This window comes from Glossina fuscipes, unplaced genomic scaffold, assembly GCF_014805625.2.
Source record: "Glossina fuscipes isolate IAEA_lab_2018 unplaced genomic scaffold, Yale_Gfus_2 26, whole genome shotgun sequence".
NCBI lineage: Eukaryota > Metazoa > Arthropoda > Insecta > Diptera > Glossinidae > Glossina > Glossina fuscipes.
In genome coordinates, this window is record NW_023998421.1 from 5,529,474 (window position 1) to 5,549,764 (window position 20,291).

The 20,291-nt window shown below is 32.2% G+C and overlaps 1 protein-coding gene across 6 annotated transcripts in view; it reads left to right on the plus strand.

Moving 5' to 3' along the window:
• Window positions 1-20,291, plus strand: part of LOC119635276 (dual 3',5'-cyclic-AMP and -GMP phosphodiesterase 11) — a 140,554-nt gene that overhangs the window by 60,988 nt on the left and 59,275 nt on the right. For 2 of the 6 annotated variants that reach the window (XM_038029995.1, XM_038029996.1), the window contains exon 1: window positions 4,404-4,473. The exons of 3 other annotated variants lie outside the window; for them this stretch is intronic. Coding sequence is in view for 1 of the 3 variants with exons in the window: in XM_038029997.1 (XP_037885925.1) it covers window positions 4,461-4,473 (13 nt within the window). In the remaining 2 variants the exon portion in view is untranslated. Of the gene's footprint in view, window positions 1-4,379; window positions 4,474-20,291 lie in introns of those variants that run through there. One more of the 6 variants, XM_038029997.1, reaches the window with a different exon arrangement.

Sequence of the window (20,291 nt, forward strand, 5' to 3'; positions counted from 1 at the left end):
GAAAATATAGTACTTTTGGGACCTTGATGCCCATTTGAGTGATATCGGAGTGACAAGATCAAACTGCTTTCAGGGCCCAATATGAAAGCAGGTAAAAACACATTGTGGGACACGGCGCATGATTAAATAACCTACACCACTTTGCTTAGTGCAGTTATTCATATAACGGTTTTTCAAAATAAGGCATTATAAGGAATCTGACCGAAAAATTGATCCGATCTGAACTGTTTTTACCAGCATTCGTTCTTGGGCAAAAACATGTCCGTATATCAAAATTTATCTCAATATCTCAAAAATCGTGACCTGTAGCTTGAATACAAGAAAGCAAGACGGTCAGACGGACGGACGGGTAAACAGAATCACTTTCTGGAACGATCGGTTTTATAAAAAGATGTGTCTACATCAAGCCCTACTGTGTGTTGCATATACCCGCACAAACTCAATATGACTTTGCACCACAAGTGGTGTAGAGTATAAAAAATGTAAGAATGAACTTCTTAGTTACATAAATCGCAATCTTATCAGCTGAAAGATTGGAAAACAATGTATATTAATGAAGGCCCGTAAAAGTCTTCATCATAGTCTCATTCGTACAACAGTCACCGATCATAGTGCACTGATAAAGACATTTACGTAAGCAATAATTCATGTAATCGATAACTTATTCTAAGAAAATTTGTGAATTTTCGATTTTTTTCACACCAATGTTTGCTTCTTGTAGGAAATTGCAATGCGCTTGAAATGCTTTCAAAATATATATAAAGAGAAAGCACCTATCCCATTGTCCACATGAAAAACCTATTAAAGCGAAATAAAAACCTTCAATTTCTCACTATAAGGACTATTTTACGTGGTATTCCAGGAATTAAATGCGAACGGTGTCGCCACATGTAAAAGCATTGTATGGGCTTTGTGGACGCTACCTTTCGCAATTTCTGTGGCACAGATATGAAAAATACATGTCGCACCTATTTTTCTTGCCAAAACTTGCAAACTTAAAAAAGTTTCTATTTTTAACTCTTTTAGAAAGGAAAGTTTAAACTATAATTGTAAACTGTTTCCTAATAAAGTTTTCCAGTTATATTTAAAAAAGGATAGATTTGGCCAAGGATTCAAAAATGACGTGTGAACATGGCTTTTAGATTAGACAGGTATGCATTAGGGGCTGCCATATTGTCTAAAGATTCTATTTGGAATACGTATGATGGGATGTTCGACAGGTGCGGCACTATATATGGTGTACTTAGAGCAAATTGATTTTCGTTCAATCTTGGCAACCACTTCTTGTATATAAGCTAACGATAATTTTCGAGAAATCCATCTCAAGTCGTTTTTTACTTGTTTAAGCGTGTTAAAGTATTCCCGGGGGTACTACAAACATTGACAATGTGACTCTGTAGACCGTCTTGCATAACATAAGTTCACTAAACACATCATAAACCATAACAAAGAATTATACAGTCATATTGCAATAAGTTACTATCAAATAGTTCATTAAGAAAGAGTTCAGCTCTATCAGATGTGGTACTAGGAACTACACAGCCATTCGTATATATTCGTAGGATAATGATTATATTCGTTGGACTTATTGATAACCCCTATGATGAGGGCGACATGTGCCATGTAGATTGAAATATCTGCATTTGGGGAAATGTAGGAAAACTGCTTTTTCGCTAGTGACAACCGAATGGCGATAAATTCAATGTTAGAAAGAGTAGAAGAATCGTTTAAGTAGCATGGGACTGAAGCTGACACAGTAATTAGTACAAAACCCTCTATGCGATTTAATGTATCTTTCCTGAATACCTGCAACGATTTATAAAAATGTTCAGATGAAAGTAAGCCAGGCTTTAACGATATTTCAGTAAAGACCAAACTGAATTTCAAAAAAATTATATATAGGCCCCTAAGAGATTTGAGTGCCATGTAATGTAGCTAATCAACTAAAAATTGTAATTCCTTTTGGAACCGCAATAATTATTGTAGCAGAAGTAAAATAAGCTCGTGTATCGAAAAATGATGTATTTATTTATTATTTCTTTTGATTTAATTACAGCAGTAATAAAATTTATTGCCCCTAAAATATAATTTCATATAGTATAGAAATTAATCCGTGGTAGTTGCGTCGAACTGTAATGGAAGTGAGAAATAATTTTATATAGTATAGAAAGTAATCCGTGGTAGTTGGTTAAAAGAAGCTAACGATTCTCGTCGCAAAATCGTTTTTACTAGTGACATCTACTTTTGGCACAAGGTATCTATTCATTTTTTTTATTTCTAATCCGTTATTAGTTACCAACGAAATTATCAACTAATTTACATTAACTAACGAAAATAAAAAACACAAATGAGAAAAAAAATTGTTTGGCAGTAATATTAGCATCAATTGCGGCAACGGCAGCAACAAACTCAGCAGCAAAATTTAACAATATTTAGATGACTAAAATGCGGTTTCATCTAATGGCGTGCAGTGCAAACAATAAACGTTGCTTTTGCATGCCTTCTAACAGATTAATATAACATTGATAGGATGCCAACCTTTGATAATTGAATATATTAGAAAAAGGCGTAGTCTAAATGATATAGAGTTACCTACGTCCTCTATTCTTGTAATACGAACTCTTCCTATTATCCTACTTCTTTCCATCCGGTTGTGTCCGCAATGGGTAAGTGCTATGTTTGTTAATGTTAACCTCGTCGGAGCTTAGTTCGACTATCTTGTCGTAAGCACTTAGCTTGCTATACATTTACCGCCTGAGCATTCACTTATTACTCTACGACAAAAGCGAACTCTACTGTAGTGGGACTTGAACCTGCTCGACTGCTCACGCGAACAACTTTTTCATTTTTACGTTTGACTATGTCAGACGGTTACTTTTTCAACGGGCGAAGCAATCTCGAAAATTTTAATAAAAATTTCGACTGTTTCGCCCTATGCTTACATATGGTATCAAAACGAAAGAAAAAGGGTAAAAAAGCCAGTCCAACGTTTAGCACCCGAAAGAGTTGAAATGGGCAGAAAACCCATGTTACATTTTATAAAGCCTATACATCATACCTGGGTACATAATCCCAAGTTTACGTTAACAATGTTCACCCGCAGATATTCGTTATGATATGTTTTAAAATTTTGTTTGTTTTTGCCTTAGTGTTTACTATGGCCCAGAAAAGGAGCTTCAAACTCACAATGGACTTTTCTTTTGTTTACAAAACAGCGAATAATCTTTTCTAGACTGGAAAAATTTTTTTTTAATACTTCAAAAGAAGGGATTAACATTTAAAATAGAGAAAAACATTTTACGCAAAAACAAAAATCAACACAAACCAAAAAGAAACATAAAACATACGCCACAGGGCAATATATTAAAAAACAAAAAAAAAAAAAGAATGCGAAGTTCATTAATCGCCGCCTAAGAAGGAATGAAAGAACAGAAATTACCAACAAAGGCTGCAAATGAAAGTTCAAAAAAAAAAAAAAAAAAACAAAAACTACATAAACCAATAAAATAAATAAAATGCATAGAAAAATAACCAACAAGCGAAAGAAACTAAAACAAACTTAAGTCAATGCAAAAAAGGCGAATTTCAAATCAAACAATTTTCGCTTTGAGTGGGAATCCGTAAGAACTGAGAGAGAATGAATACCTTTCTGTCTTTATATATTATTCATATTATATTTTCTTCTATCTTCACTAGAGAGAGAGAGATACAGAACTCACTCGTTGTATATGCGCTCGTATGAAAAAGATATTTCGCCGTTCGTTTGAAACTAAACAATGAAAATGCATTAAGACTTTCCGTAACATCAGTTCAGTTACGCAGAGATATTCATTGAGAATGGTTGTGGAAAACGGCTAAAGGATTTGTTAACGAAAAAAATTTTAAAAAAAGTTAAAAACAAAAATATATAGATTCAAGAGAATTTGATTTCTTGTTCATTTGATAAAGTAGCGAAAAAGGAAAAAAAATAAATAAATAAATAAAAATAAAAGAGAAAAACAAGTCATGTGTGAAATTATTTTCTTAATGAATTAAATTAGCTATAAAAGAAAAAAGTTTCTGTTTTTTTTTCGAGTGCTTTTTCTGTCAAAGGAATTTTTGAAAAAAAAATTTACCTCCATCTAGAGTGCAAATAAATCTTAAATTAAATAATACACAAGTTAAAATTATCAAAAAGTGCAAAAAAAAAAAAAAAAAAAAATTGTTTTCTCAAACAAATAAGTGATGATTTGTGAAAATTAAAAATTTAATTTAATTGTTAATTAAAAAAAATTTCATCAAATATCCAATTAAATGTTTGCAAGTGTTTGATTTTAAAAATCATAAACTTTTATTATTAAACTTTTCTTAAACAAAAATCGCAAGTAGTCGAAAACATAATAAACGAAATGAAGTAAAAATATAATAAAATTAAACTAACTTTATTGCTTAACAAAATTTGTTTTGTTATAAAAACTATTATGATTTTTTACGGTATGTCTGTCGTTTGATCGCTTCGTTTTGTATTTTTCATTCAACATTAAAAAAGAGAAAAATAAATATTATAGCGGGTAGATCTCGAATGAGTCAAGTTTTGCGCAAAAATATTATTGAACGAAGCGTTTATATATTAGTATATATATTATTTTCATCATTTCATTTTTAGCATCCATAAGCATTAGGTCGACTTGATCAAAAGAATATATATGGGCATTTAATGCTTGCTATACGTGTTCATAAGTTACTTTATATTGAAATATTATGCTTGATCTGAGTCCACATAAAAATTTATAAAATATGAACAAAAAAAAAGGGGGGGAGAATTTCATCCATTTTCATCTCATCTATTGCATAAAATTAATATATATCGACATATGAATTTATTCGTCTTGGAGGTTTACGAATTTCTGTTTTGATAGAGGTATTATTGGCAATTCATATAAATCAGCCACGGCACGTTGACGTCAGCAAATATTTGATTAATCAACATTTTATCAGAACCGATAATCGCACCTCTATTACGAAATTCTTGCGAAAACTGAAATTCATATCAAAGCATTTTCCAAAAATTGAAAACAAAACTCTTTAGCTATTTTTTGTATTTTGGAAGCTTCCATTAGAACATTGTCGTCTGGGGGAAGCGTGATATAAAACTCAATTTAGAATATCTTTAAAATCTCTAGTCCTACGAAAGAAAAATGAAATGAGATAAAAAACGCTTGCATTTATCAAGAACCACTGGGGCTTCTCTGAAGAATCGGCTTACAAAGTCATATGTTTATATTTGCTTTCGAGAGGTTAACGTTCGCCTAGCGAAAACAATGGAAATACTCGAGAGTCTGAGCTTTCCCTCAATTAACTGAGGGCTAAAAGAGATTAGTTTTGCAAAAGAAATAAAGTAAAGAAGATTTTCATTTAGAATTCAGACGCCACCGATTGCTAAAATTTACTTAACAAAAGCAGTGCAAATATTGGAGAGCTTATATCCATCAAATATCTTGATTTCAGCTAACCGAAGCCATTGCATCGAAAACTTTAGTCAAAAAGAGGAAGAAAGGAGGACTTCCTTACGACCTTATGGTTACTTTGTTTTTTCTAAAGCAATCTGACTTAATATAGATAGATAACACTGGGAAAAACCTTTTTTTTTTTTTAATTTTTTTATTCACTTATTTATTTATTTTATTTCATTTCATTTTTATATATATATATATTTTTTTTTTTTTGCAATTTTTATTTTAATGAGAAATTAACAAGAGAATACTAATTCTAGATGCATACATTCATTGGCATATGCACATCGTTTTATTAAAGCATGCTTGCACACATGCATTATAATTACAAGATGCCTGCATAGGTAATTGCATACAAAAAGAATATAAATATATATTAATTGATAATTTAAATATGTTATATGAAAAATCAAATAAAACTTTTTTACATTATACACTATAACGTCACTAATAGCGTCTACGATTGCTTGTATGTGTCCCATAGTTCTCATACAATTGTATAACAATTTGTTTTCCTCATTTTTTTTTTTTTTTTTTTTTTTGTTTTCTTGTGCAAATAAAAATGTTTAAGTGTTAAAGGAAATTTCGTAAACGGTTCGAGTTAGTTTGCAATTTACAACAACACCAACATGAAAAAATGAAGGGAAAAATATTTTGCAATACATTCTATTAAAATTAATGTTGTGCTGTGACACACAATTTAATGGTTGTCGATTTGGGTGAAAGCAATGAACCGCAGACTGAAAAATTGAAAAAATCTGTAATTTTGTTTATGACCGTGCTATAAAGAGAAAAAACATAAAATTATTATTATAATCGGAGGACATATTCATTTTTCTCTTTTTGCCTTTTTTCTTTTGGCATTTTGCGTAACACTAAGAAAATGCATTGGAAATCGTAAGTGTGCATTCTGATCAGAAAGTACGGGGAATGTTAAAAATCTACATTTTTTCTTTTCATTTCACACTCGCTCCAACCCCCATCAGTTTATTTTGTAATCCAAGCTTGTTTTATATTTATTTTGCGATTCAATAGCAAACCCGCAAACCTGAAGTCGAAGTCCGTGTTATGGAGTTTGCTTTTGATCTAATTTTGTGAGAGCTTTTCAAAGAGATTTAGCATTTTCGTCAAGTCCTGCTTTATATTAAAATTATGACTCAAAAACGCAATCTGGATTGCCAAGCTGAGCTATGAAGTTTACGTCTAACCTAATTTTGCATAAGTTTTTGAAAAAGGATCAGCATTTTCGTCGAATCTTGTTACATATTACAGTGGAATGGGAATTCGAGTCGTGAAGCTTTACGCTTTGGGTAAGCTTTTGAAAAAGAGGGGGACTGCATTTTTGTCGGATCTTATCTTGTTAGCTTTATGGTACATTTTGGGATCGTGATCGATCGATTGTCATAAAAGAAAGAAATCTTAATTCATTTTATAGATGCTCTGATTTTGTATCAGTTTTGGTGTATTGAAGAAAACGCTCCGATATCAATTCTATTATAAAAGAAGGCTGCTAAGCCCCTGAAAGCATACAGAAAAAATGCTTTAACCTTGAGGCATTTATTAGAGAGGGAATTTGAGCCGTCCAACCAGTAAAACGCAATTAGGGCATTTGCGGAGAGCTTTTTTTTCGCGAGTTGATTAGTTCTTGTGTATGATCCAATTGCGAAACGCGTCCTTTCCCTTGTGGTGTGGGGAAATACTCATCGAAAACCTCTTAGAATGAATATATTCTCAATACACGTAAGATTCTAAACTAAGTTAATCGTATGTTTGTGCAAAAGAAGAGAAAGGAAGAGCAAAACAAAGTACGGTAAAGGCGAACTACACGCTAAATTCTATACACGAAGATTTTCAGATTAAATTTGAAAATGGGTCGATCGGGCCGTGATAGGCGAAACGTTGCAATTGCCTTACTGCCTTTGACAGACATGCATTTAAAGATTGGTACAAATATTTACGGTGAATAATTAAAAATCGGCTGGCAAGGCCTACTGCTGAGTCCTTAATTAATAAAATGAGTAAAAACTTTTATCTATTACTTGAGGTGGCATCTTTTGGGCGAAAATATAAACTTTTTCCTTTGATTTCGGTTTTTACCGCCGATGCTCTTCCAAATGCAGTTTTTTCAAGAGCTGCATCTTTCAGATCAAGTTTTTGGGAAAGCTCTTCAAACTGTTGTTCCTCCGAACATGAAATGTAATTAAAAATTATTGTATTTTCTTTTTGAACCGCCATTCAAAATTCGCGAAATAAGTATTGCATCAATCTAATGCCGTTAGGAGAGTAGGGTATAAATATTTTATGCCAAATTACCGAAAAACAACGTGCTTAAGTGGTATCCCTTTACGTTTTAATGAGAAAATGAATAAGAAAAATTAACACACATTCACGTCAACCCCATATTATAATCAGCACCTTTAGACATCGTAAAATCCGCGAAAGGAGACAGAGCCTAAATAAACCATGTGGATTTTTTGTTTGTTTGTTTGTTTTTTTTTTCTCTTTTTCTCGTCTACAACAAGCAGCTGTAAGCTGTTTTTATTGTTTATTTTTTTTTTTTTTCATGTTTGTGTTGTGCTTTTATAGTTTTTCTTGTTGTTTTCTGCCTGCATGAAACAAAATGTACACTGTACACTCACAGCATTCATGCTTCGTATGAAAGCATGGGACTATTTAGTTTGATTGTCGAAGCAAGTCGAGTAGGTATGAGGAGGCGAGGAGTTATATAAAATCTAAAAAAAAACAGAAAAAAAAAATTTTTTTTTCTTTCAAGTTTCGGAAATTTTTCCAATAAAATGATTTTTATTATTTATACGAAATTTTTAATAAGCGAATTTTGTAATTAAATAACAAAAAGGGAAGGATATCAAGCGAAGAGAAAATGTGCGTTTTTTTTTTTTTTTTAAATTAGCTTAAGAGCGGCATACCTACAAGTCTTCATTGCCCTTTTTCAAAGTGATTTTGGTGTGCGTGAATGCGAATAGGGAGACGAGTCGTTTTTCTTTTTTCGTTTTGTCTTCTTTATTTATTTTTTATAGCTCTCCTTTGATGTTATCTTTTTAGTCGCTTCTATTATTGTTTCGAAAGCAAAACTAATACTCACTCACCACATATAATTTTTCTGAATTTTTATAATCACTACAGGGGAATAGAGGTAAATGGATTTTGTTGTTTCCTTGGTAGCTCTCCGAAGTAAGCTTTTTAAATCTCATATCACCAATAATAAGTTGGATTATCTCGTATGATCTTGATTCGGCAGAGCTTAGATGGTCTCTTTGACCGTTCGTGTGTTATGGATGTATTGCTAAAGCGGGCGCGAGTTAGAGTTTAAATGACAAGCTGAAAGCTGACGCATTTGTTCTTAGTTTAGATTTACATATTAAATCGCCAAGATAAGTCCGCACACAATTGCTGACAATTTAGAAGTCAACAGAGGCCGATTTATGGTTCGCTATAATGAGTGAACAGTTTACAGCTGTCGATAAAGTATGCGTTTCTCCAGAGATCGGGTGAAAAATTTTTCATTTATTTGCTATCGAGTAACCTCACTTGCTCAATACTAAGATCCATAGACCGCCCCTACGAAGTTTGAAAATATTTTGTATATAAATTACAGCCGACGGTACTCATTCTTGTGCTTTAATGTGAGCAACCTACTCAGGGAACGTGTTCCACAGGTGAAACATTCTTATCGTTAGAAAGTGAAGAAAGAGAAGGGGAGAGAGAGAGAGAGAGAGAGATAGAGAGAGAAAGAGAGAGAGAGGGCATTCGAAAGCTTATTATAGATACACCCTACACAAAACATAATTAAAATATGCTCTACCCAAAGGGTTAAGGAGGCGAAGTGGGTGTGCCCTTTTGCTAGCCGCACTTCTTAACTACTTCGCTATACGGTAGCTCAAGTAAGACAAGCTTCCAACCCGTCCCGTTGAAATTCCCTAATTAACGTTTCGCGTTTAATTCCATTACATATGAATTTTGTTCTTGCTGTCCCCTCATTATAATCCATTGTCAAAAGCTTGCCATGTACAGATCGGTATAAGATCCAGAAATGGGCAAAAACAATATTTTTATATATTCGCCATAAGAAATATCTTCAAATATAGTCTATGAACGTTAGGGTCTGAATTGAATTCTTTCATTCATCCATATCCTGGTTTGTCCTTTTCCCTGTTTTCTGAATGTAGTGCAAATTATTTATTTGTTTATTTATAACTATTTATTTATTGTCTATTTATTTCGTAAATAAATTTACAAAGTATGGATTTAAGGGCTGCCGGATAACTTAGATGATATGCTCGCTTGTATTGCATTTGAGATTTGAACCCGCGACCATTTAATTGTTAATCGCGATTCTTTGTATACCCGGCTGATGACCCGGTTGACTATTTATTATTATAAGCGAACGAAAAAGAACGTGGAAGGTTATAGCTGCAAGACTAAGCTAAGTGACTTTGTAAAAGTGCACAAGCCCAGAAGATTTACAATTTAAAATAAAATTTTAATATGATTCAAAACTTGAGATTCTTTTAGAAAGTTCAACATATTTGGGGCCGGACTTTAACTTGTTTAAAGTAATCTGGAATTTTGGAATGATGAAAGATTCGAGTTCTTAAATTAAGAATGAATGGACATATTGAATTCAATGAAACCTAAAAACCATCAATCCACTAATTAAAAAATTTGTACAGATATCTTTCTAAGGGCCAGAAGAAATAGCAATCTAAGAATGATCACGATCGGCCGTAGTTAATGAAAATTTTTAAAATTTATGTACACTAGTTGTTTACAATAGTGTGGGGGTAGTCAAGATTCGCCAAAAGACATATAAAACTTTCTTACTTGCTTAGTTAACTCCATTTCGTATTTTTAGTTCTTTTTTGTTTTAGTTTTTTTCTTTTTCATTTTTTTATTTGTACCCATTTTATTTGTTTTTACGGTATATTCTTCTGCTGCATACATTGCTATTGTTGTTATTATTGTCTTATTTTTATTGTACATACGCTCTTTCATTGATTTTCTGCTATTACAATTTTTTTTTTTTTTTTTTTTTGTTTATATGACAAGAAAGAGAAACAGAAAACACAAAATAAAATAGAGATAGAGAGAGAGAAAGAGAATAAGCGAGAGAAGTAATAATATCAACAAGTATTGCAGATAAGAAGACATATTCGCATATTGTTGGTACAATACAAGTCACTTATGTTTAAAAAGCATGTATACGTTCTGTTTATGTACTTGTATTGTTGTACTCATTCAGTAAATCAACGTGCGATCAAGCAACTAAACAACCAAACAACAAACAAACAAATAAACAATCAGCCAAGCAACCAACTAACTAACTAGCTGGCCGGCTGGTTGATGTTTAATTGCATGGACAATGTGTGTACATGTGTACGTACGTGTGTGACTAACCCCGAGTCAGTTTATTTTTTTGTTGTTTTTTTTATTTTTTGGTGCTTTGATGATGTTGTGTGCTTGTTTGTAACAGTGGGGAGCGAGTCGCGGTACCCACCCGTTATTATTATTTGAAGAGGCAGGCAGGTGCCTTTTGTATCGCATCGTATCGTTTCGTTTTATTTTATTTATTTATTTATTTTCGCTTTTTTTTCGGTTTATTACTTACTCTTATTTGTATGCACGCGTATATATATACACATATATATATATATGTGTGTGTGTATATGTGCTTTTTTTTATTATTATTATTACTACATTCATACGAAGTTGTTGTCGCTGTTATTGCTTTTTATTAATGTGTGCTCTTTCCCTTTATCTTTGGTGTCGTTTGTATCTAAAAAGAAAACCCACAAAAACAACCACCACCTTTGCTTGGCTTGACATTAACTCCAACATTCTAGCGTTACTACATTTTTACAACCATACTCTTGCATGCACAAATACACACACACATACATACATACACATAGATACACACACGTTACATATAAGAAGTCTGCTACCGTTGATTGTCTCTACTCTCTAATTTTGTTTTCAAACAGCGGAAATACTTATAACCTAAATTTTACGTTTTGTTTATTGTTGCTGTATATTTATATATGCATATATATGCACAGACATACGTTGCTTTTTGTTGTCGTAATTTTTAAATGTAATTCTATTTACATTTTTAAAAAACCATTTAAACACTTGAAATGTTTTAATATCAATCTAATCAAATATCATTCTTTCGGACTGAGTTAGTTATATTAAATTAGTGATAGCGTGTGTAAATAAGCTCAGGGAGTAGTCGAATGAAACATGCACATCAGAATAATATTTAAAATGTTTAAATCAAATTGTTATGTAGTCTCAACATTTTCATGGACCTATTATGAAATTTGGGTACTCAAGATAGGGTAAATCGTAAATGTGGGGAAATGTGAGGCAAGTCCGTGAAGATTTCAAGCACAAATGTGAGCGTTTTAACGAAAGTTGCATATCTTAGGGCAGAATGGGTCTTTGAGGAAATACTCATTTATTTAAAGCAAATGAGTTTCACTTTCAATTCCCATATTTGTATGAAACGATAAATCAAGATCGATTATCGATGGTTTCTTCACTAGCGGGAACATTTATTTTATCTTTTCAATATGCATTAGCTTCTTTTGTGGACGGATCGTAACCGCTTTCTACAAAGAGTATCTTTACGAAGTTGAAGCTTTTAATCATAATATTTGTATCAATATCCCACGGACGGACGGACGTAAGAGTAGAAGGACTTTGTTAAGTTGACTTACAATTCCACGTCGATTGAAAAGAATGATTTTATGGAAATTTGCAAAGCGTTTTTTTGCGTGTTGCAAGCCGTGTAATATAAGTCTCTTATATTATCATCCTCGATGACGGTAATAACATTAAAATGCATTTTTAAATAAAATATGTACATTCTTTCACGTTTCCATGAGTGCTCATGTTTAAGCATGCTTTAACCTATCCATATTATATCATGAAAAGCAAAAGTGTTTCGAACCACACCTTGCGTTTCTAATTATGCAAATCGTTGCTTTATTGAAGAACTTTTTGTGAATAAAATATTTTCTTTAGCATTTTTTCTTCTCTTATAACTGAATTTTTTAAATATATATAAGATTTTAAAGATGTGTGCAGAGAATAATATATTTAACGAATTCACTATGCTTTTCACTCATGCCTTACTTTTTTAGGACATTAGTTTATGTAAATTTAAACTTCAATTAGGATAAGTAGCAGATTTAAAAACTTTCAGTGATTAACTTTTTTCCGTTAAAGTTTAAGCGAAATTTTTTCTTTTATTACAGAAATCTTTCATGTTTTTTTTTTTTTTTTTAATACAGGAAGTGCTGGGATTATAACTCGATTTGAGTTGGGCGCTTTTTAATATAGTCTCAGTCAAAAGTGGTCAAAACTACTTGGCTTTTTTTGAGGCTATTTACAAGTCCTCCTTGAGGTTACTCCCAAACAATCCTTGATATAGTTATAACATTGTAAGTTTTGCTAATTGCGGCCGCGAGCCATCGGTTGAAACACGTGATAATCGCAAAGAGCAATGTCTATTGAAAACGCTATAGCAGCTTAGTGCTTGCAACGTTTTCTCAATAACTTTTGCAACATGTGGCAGAAAATTATCACGGCGAAAGGTCATGCTGCCTTTAATAATCAGCTCAAGCCCATTAATTGTTGTTTTTAACATTGCCACGTATAACGTAATGTTTAATATTACACACCTATAAATATTTGGCTATTTCTTCGTAAGCCGAGCATCATTTTGCAAAGTTTACATTATATGTTAGTGATACTGGAAATAAAATTAAACTAAATTTCCGAGAAATTCTTTTTTTTAAGCTGACTAAAAATCTAACCCTTTAGGATTGAGCAATATAAGAGAATATTAGGATGAGCATTAAATTTAAGCTGATTAAATATCTAGTGCTTAGGAGTATTAGTACGCGTATTAAACTGCGCATCATCGAAGCGTTCCAAAGGGCATCTTTGCACGTACAGGAGGAAACTAAGATTTTAGTACATTTCTTTCTAGATAATGGAAAAGAATTTGACGATTTAGAATTATCCTTACATTAGAAAGCTCCCCTTAATTATTAGGTCGAATTGAAAGAAATCACGTATATGTTTAAGGTTTGTGGGGTAATATTTCAAGTCATTTTATGACTACGACAGATGTGTGAAAAGACAATGCATATCATGCCACTTGGGTGAGTGAAGACTTCTTTCAAACGGTTGAAAATATTCCAGGTAAAAAGAAAATTAGATATTCTGCAAAAATTCGCATTCACTTATAAGTCTTATCGATCTTTAATCTTGTCTATAATGTCAAACGAAATATCAAACAATTTAGCATCCAATCGATGCACCATTGCTTACTATATATACAAACCAAAAAGGGTTTTCTTAAATGCTTTGTCTTTGTTCTAACGAACTTCTTAATAGCAAATTTCAATTACATATTTAATTTCAATTTTTGTCAGTCTGTAGGTTTAACTCTCGTTCTTAATAGCTTATTCAGTTGATGAGCAAAACTTTGCGAACTAAACATCATCCATTTCTATCGTAAGTATGTCAAGCACTACTAGATTTACTCACTTCTATTAATATTCCATCTTGATGAAATTTTGCGATTTTACTGAGTTTTGTGTTTACTTCTAACCGGATTATTTGTAGCATAAAGTTTATGACACGATATCATCATTTATCTAGCTTTAGAAATAGAATGTAAATGTGGTCGTCGTAGTTGTAATGTCAAAGTCCCGCCAAACATAAATTGAAATATATTAAATATCTGCATTTTAAAATTTACATTTTGCTTAAAGCATTATACGAATTTGTGAATTTGCCGCCTAATAAATATATATTTGCCGATCCTTATTATGTGCAATAGTTTGTCTCCACGAATTTTTTTTCGCAATTTACGTCTCTATCACAAGTGAAAGTTGGTTATAAATTTACTTGTCAAAATCATTCTTAGTGCTAGGCACTAGTTTTGCTATCTCTTAGAAATAATAAAAACTCCGTACGGAGAGAATAGCTGGTCTTTGAAGACTATCCGCAAAATCCCCCTTTCCGAACAACAATAAGTCTCTTACGCGAATCCGTGTCATTTCGATGGTGTAATACCTGCTGATAACAGAGGGGATTGTAGAACTTTCTAGGTTAGGAAGGTAAACATTTCCTGAGGGAGTTTCATTATATGGGGATGAATATCCGTATACTGAAAGTTCGTGATATCATAATTTTTGGTATATTCCAGCCATCTTTTCTGGTGATTGCAGCAATTATTGTTGGCAGCATTCCTTAGTGGTGGCCTCATTTACACCACGCTTAACTGATCCCTGAAATGGAGCCGCCATTGACGCTAACGATTGGCTTAGCTTACGCAATAGTTATTTGTGCTTTGGATATTGTATTGTACGCATTCACTCGTAATGATTTATCAGCACAGTTCTTCGCATTAAGCAGAAGAAATCGCGCTTTTCGCCAGACAGTACTTTCAAGCTCCGTACAGTGCTACTTACACTCTCTTTCTCTCTCTCTCTTTCTCTTTCTCTCTTAGAAAACAGTGTGGCGAAATTCATACATCCAATAATGAAGAATATTTTTAAATGTAATCCGTAATTTCCTCTGATGAATATAAAATTCCTTGGATTGTAGTGAAACGGATTTGCTGGCAAATTTAATCCTGTTAGCATAGTATTTGTAAAAATCTTCCTCTTATTGTGCTTGACAGCATAGCACTTCTCGTTTTCTTTTGCAAAAGTGTTTCCGTCTTTTCGCTGTAGATAGTAGGCGTCCAAAATTGCTAACTTAAATTGACAAAACTTTAATCTTTTACAAGTGCATGTAAAGTGCAATTATACTTTACGTTTGGAGGAACAAAAACAAATATATTTCGTGTGTGCAAAAAAGAGAAACATTTTTCTAGTTTTTTCAAAAAAAACATTTTTTCTCAAGTCATTAAAAATGACTCTCAAACAATTCCATAGACTTAAGTGGCAATTTGGCTTTTTCTATTTAAAATTCTACTTAAATCATTTTTATGAGCTCCGCCCGGTTGCACTTGTTTGCATACTTCTGCAACGGTAAATGTTTGCACTGCATATATAAAACAAAAAAAATAAAAAAATAAATAAATAAATGAAGAAAAAAAAAGATAGGATAGAAGCACAAGTGTGTAAACAGGAAATGAAGGAAACTTTTAATTTTATGTTTGCGCCTCTCATTTCATTTTCACTAGGAGGTGCTAAACTCTTTTATTTTAGCACATTTTAAAAGTTATCATTACAAGGATTTTCATTAACTTATAAAAAAGGTTCTTGTAGCCATTTATAAGAGGTGCAGCAAGGTCATAATTTTTTGTAAATGCCGTTCTCCAAAAAAATTGCACTAATGCAATTTATAAAGAAAAACGAAAAACGTTGTGTTTATCTCGACGGTGCATAAGCTTTGTAGGATCTGTTAAGATTTGCCTATCTACAGGCTGGCAAAGCGGAATTTGAGTCGCTGCTCGATTGGTAAACGTGCTAGGTTTCTTAAGCCGTACACTTTCCAGAAGAAGGTGTTGGTTTTACGAAGAGACTTTGCTTCACAAAAAAATTGGAATGTGTTGAAAAAAAAATTCGATCAATTCATTAAATATTCAAATTTCATCAATCAATGAAAGTGTCACCCTACACCATCCTTCAATACATACTGACTTTTCAAACTAAAGCGTTATGTGGGAAGTGATCCAATCCTAATCATTTTCAATAGTGTTCGCCCTTGGTTGCGACCTGTAATTTGAACACATGCACAGCAGACAGACAGACGGGAAAATAGGCTTCAATTTTCACAGAGATGAGCAGTTATATGGAAAATTCTACTTAACTTCTAAGATTAAAGTAGGACCGTACTTTGCACTGCGTAATCTCCTAGATGCGTATTCGGGGATATGGGAAGAAGTTACGCCAAGCCGAAGCGACCGAATGACTTGCTAGAACTAAAACTAGTTTTGTGAAACTCTAATTTTTTACTTCTTCCTAAGTGTGGAGTGTGAACAGATTCGAGTTTTTGACGAACATGTGCTTATGAATGCGACGAACACACCGACAACAAACAGGTGAAAAGACTGACGTTAGAAACAAAATAGAAATCTTCGATTTTTTTTCATTTTTCAACGACGGGATTCACTTACCGCTTGAGTGTAATTTCAGAAATTTCCTCGATATAGAAAAAAGTTAATAAGAAACGTGTATCGGATTTGTAAGAGTTTAACGAGAAAGAATTTTCTAAGCTGATATGAAAAAAACACAAAAATTTTATTTTGGAAGCGCGAATAATGTTCGTCTTCTTTCCAACATAAATCCGTGCATATACGCACATTTTGCCTATTACACTAGTAAGCTGTAGATTGCACAAATACGTAATACTGCTCCTGATACAAATTAATTTCAATGTTTAGAAGCTGTTACGTATTAGCTGAAAATAATGTAAATAAAAAAATAGCTTAATAGAATTCTATGGCGATATCATAACTATGCGATCATTTTTTAGTAAATGCGATTTTCCATTGTTAGTTTGAGAGAAGAACATTGCGATGCAAGTCACCTTTCATGTTGCAATCAAAAAATTCGCAGAATCTAGATAGACAACTTGTTTTATTTAGAAAGTATGTTCAAATTAAGCGTATGTACAAAATAACTACGAAACAACATTGGGTTGACAAGAAGAAAGTTGCGGTTGTTTTACATTCATTTACGAAATTAAAAAATTATGTTTATTATTAATTTATTATTGTCTGCCTACAATATACAATCAGCCGAACGAATAAGCAACACTTTTGAGATTAAAGTGTTAAACGAAAAAATAATCACTTATTATAATATATACATATATACATATAATATATATATTTTTTTCAAATGCTGAAATCATTAACAAGTTCGGGTCTAAGGTTTAAACTTATGAAGAGTATCGGTCAGAAGCGACAGCAAAGTTCAAAGTAAACAACCTCCAACATTTTTTTTTTTTTTTAGGTTTAAAGTAATAACAACGAACAAACATAAGCCCAAGTAATAATGCAAATAGTTACTGTTTGGTTGTTCGGAAAATCATTCCGCTTTTTTTTCCCCACACAGGACTTGATTGTATTTTTTTTACGGTCAACTTGGCACTTAAACCGCATACTCATTTTATATATTTTAAGAGGTGATAGTAGTTTTCGGTTGGCACTCTTTCAAAATTCGACATATTTTACCTTATTAGGTAAAAATTCAGCGCAAAAACTGTTTTACATAATTGCATTCCAGCAATTTCAAATTTGAAAGTCACTCGAAACTGATGACGGCAAAACAAAGACATTCGCTGATGCAAATTGTTGAATAATAGCTTGAGATCGCTGAGAGATTTAATTCATTGAATTCGACCGTTCATGATGACGCTATAAGAAAATCATTTCATTTTCCTCATAAAAAAAGAAATTACTTTCCGAACAACCTAATGCAAAATATAGTCTGTCACACTGACATTCGAACCTGTGAGTCTTGTCCTCTTGATTATAAGGTAGACCACTTAGTTTCGATTTTTAAAGTTTCGATATGAAATATTTTCCTTATCAACTTATCGCGTAAAAGAGAAAAATTCCCTTGAAGCTAATTTTATACATCTGCTTTATATGTACAACGATCATCGCTCTTTATTAAATCTGATCATGTCAACAGCACGATGAATATATATTCCTCAGTTGTTTTTTTTTTTTTTTTCGATTCATGTTTGGTTATATTTGTTAGCAAATTGCGCCCATACTAACGTTTAAACTGTGAAACCTAATTAATAATAATTGTATTAAGCTTTTGTTGTTTGCCCCTATTTGCAAACCATTGATAATTAGTGGATAGACAATGAAGCAAAAAACAGTGCAGTCTCATAGATAACATTTATAGCAACAAACATATATCGATCTTGCCGACTTTCTCTTTGCCTGATTTTGAAGCGATACGCGTCTTCCTTGGTTCGATGTAAGAGATTTGAAAAAAATGATGTCATCGTAAAAATATTCGTAAAATGCAAAGTTTTACTTACAAGAGAACATACTTACATAGCAAATAAGAAAAAAAGAAAGCAATGCGTCTCAAACCCATTTTTTGTGCTTTAAAACGATTTTGGCTTCAAGGGAACGTGTACTATTTTTTTGTACTATTGCGGGCATGAAGAGCTTCCGGTCACTTTCAAGGTTTATTTTTGAAATAAAACCAGTAACGAGATTTTCCTCATTGAAACTTTTCCTGGTTTGGGAATCTGCACATTTCACAGGTACAGCTACGAATGAACAACGGAAGAGTTAATACCTTTAAAACAATTTATAAATATTCAAGCACATACTTTTGCGATTTACAAACGATATGATAAAATTAGTCTATTTATGCTGCCTTCTTTGTGGTCATAAAAAAAAGGAGAAAGCATTTTACAATATTATCACAAATCGTTAATTATAAGATTTTGGATGGATTCATCGAAAATAATTTTTCCCTTCTCCCTAACACTTTCAAAAGGTATGAAAAGGATTATATACATTTGTTAGACGAATACGAATAAGAATAATTTATTTTCCATTTCAATTTCATTTTTCCATGACATTTTAAAAGATACACATTGTTAATTTGAAAGCTTACGCTACGGTTACTTCATTAAAGTCTTTGATGGTGAAAAATTATTTTGAAAAATTTCCATAAAATGCTCAAAAAGTGAAATAACAAAATGCCTTGTTGTAATATTTGCATACGTTACTTATACGAACTTGAACACGTTTTTTTTTTATATGCATGGGCAGAGCAGAACGATATGCAATATCGCTTATGATGGTATATAGAGAAGAACGATGTGCAATAATGCCAATGACGATGATGGTGATGATGATATTTTTTGTTTTGAATTTGAAAGCAAAAAATACTCTGATCATCAAGTATCGGGAATAGAAGAGGCTTTCATATGGCTTTTTGTAAAACAATTTAATTTTTATTTTCAAAGTTGTCGAAGTAGTTTAGAAGTACGGCAGTAATTTATGAAAAATACGAAGAGCCTTCTAAGAACAAATACCAATATAGTTGCGATCGAGCAATGTTCCGTCTATAACAAAAAGGTTTTAGCGTTGTCGATGTTGCATGCATTGTAGATTCACTTTAAGGCGAATATAATATTCACGAAATTTTAACAGTAGATCAATCAGTGAAAAGCACACATAGTCTTGGTCAGAAAGTTGCAACTCTGCATATGGGCTCTTGGTTAACAGTGATACATAAAGTTTGAAAATGGGAAATTATAGAAACCACAAAAAACTGAATGCTCAAACTTTTATATTTACCGATCTAAAAATGAAAGTTAACCTTTGTGCTAGAATATACTGTACTACAGTATAGTGTATTTTGTACTGAAAATTATTGTACTACAGTATAGTGTATTTTGTACTAAAATGTATTGTACTACAGTATAGTGTATTTTGTACCAAAATGTATTGTACTACAGTATAGTGTATTTTGTACTAGAATATACTATACTACAGCATAGTGCATATTGTACTGAAAATTATTGTACTACGGTATAGTCTATTTTGACTAGAATATATTGTACTACGGTATAGTGTATTTTGTACCAAAATGTATTGTACTACAGTATAGTGTGTTTCGTACTAGAATATACTATTTTGTATTGAAAATTATTGTACTACAGCATAGTCTATTTTGACTAGAATATATTGTAATACAGTATAGTGTATTTTGTACTGAAAATTATTGTACAACAGTATAGTGTATTTCGTACTAGAATATACTATAC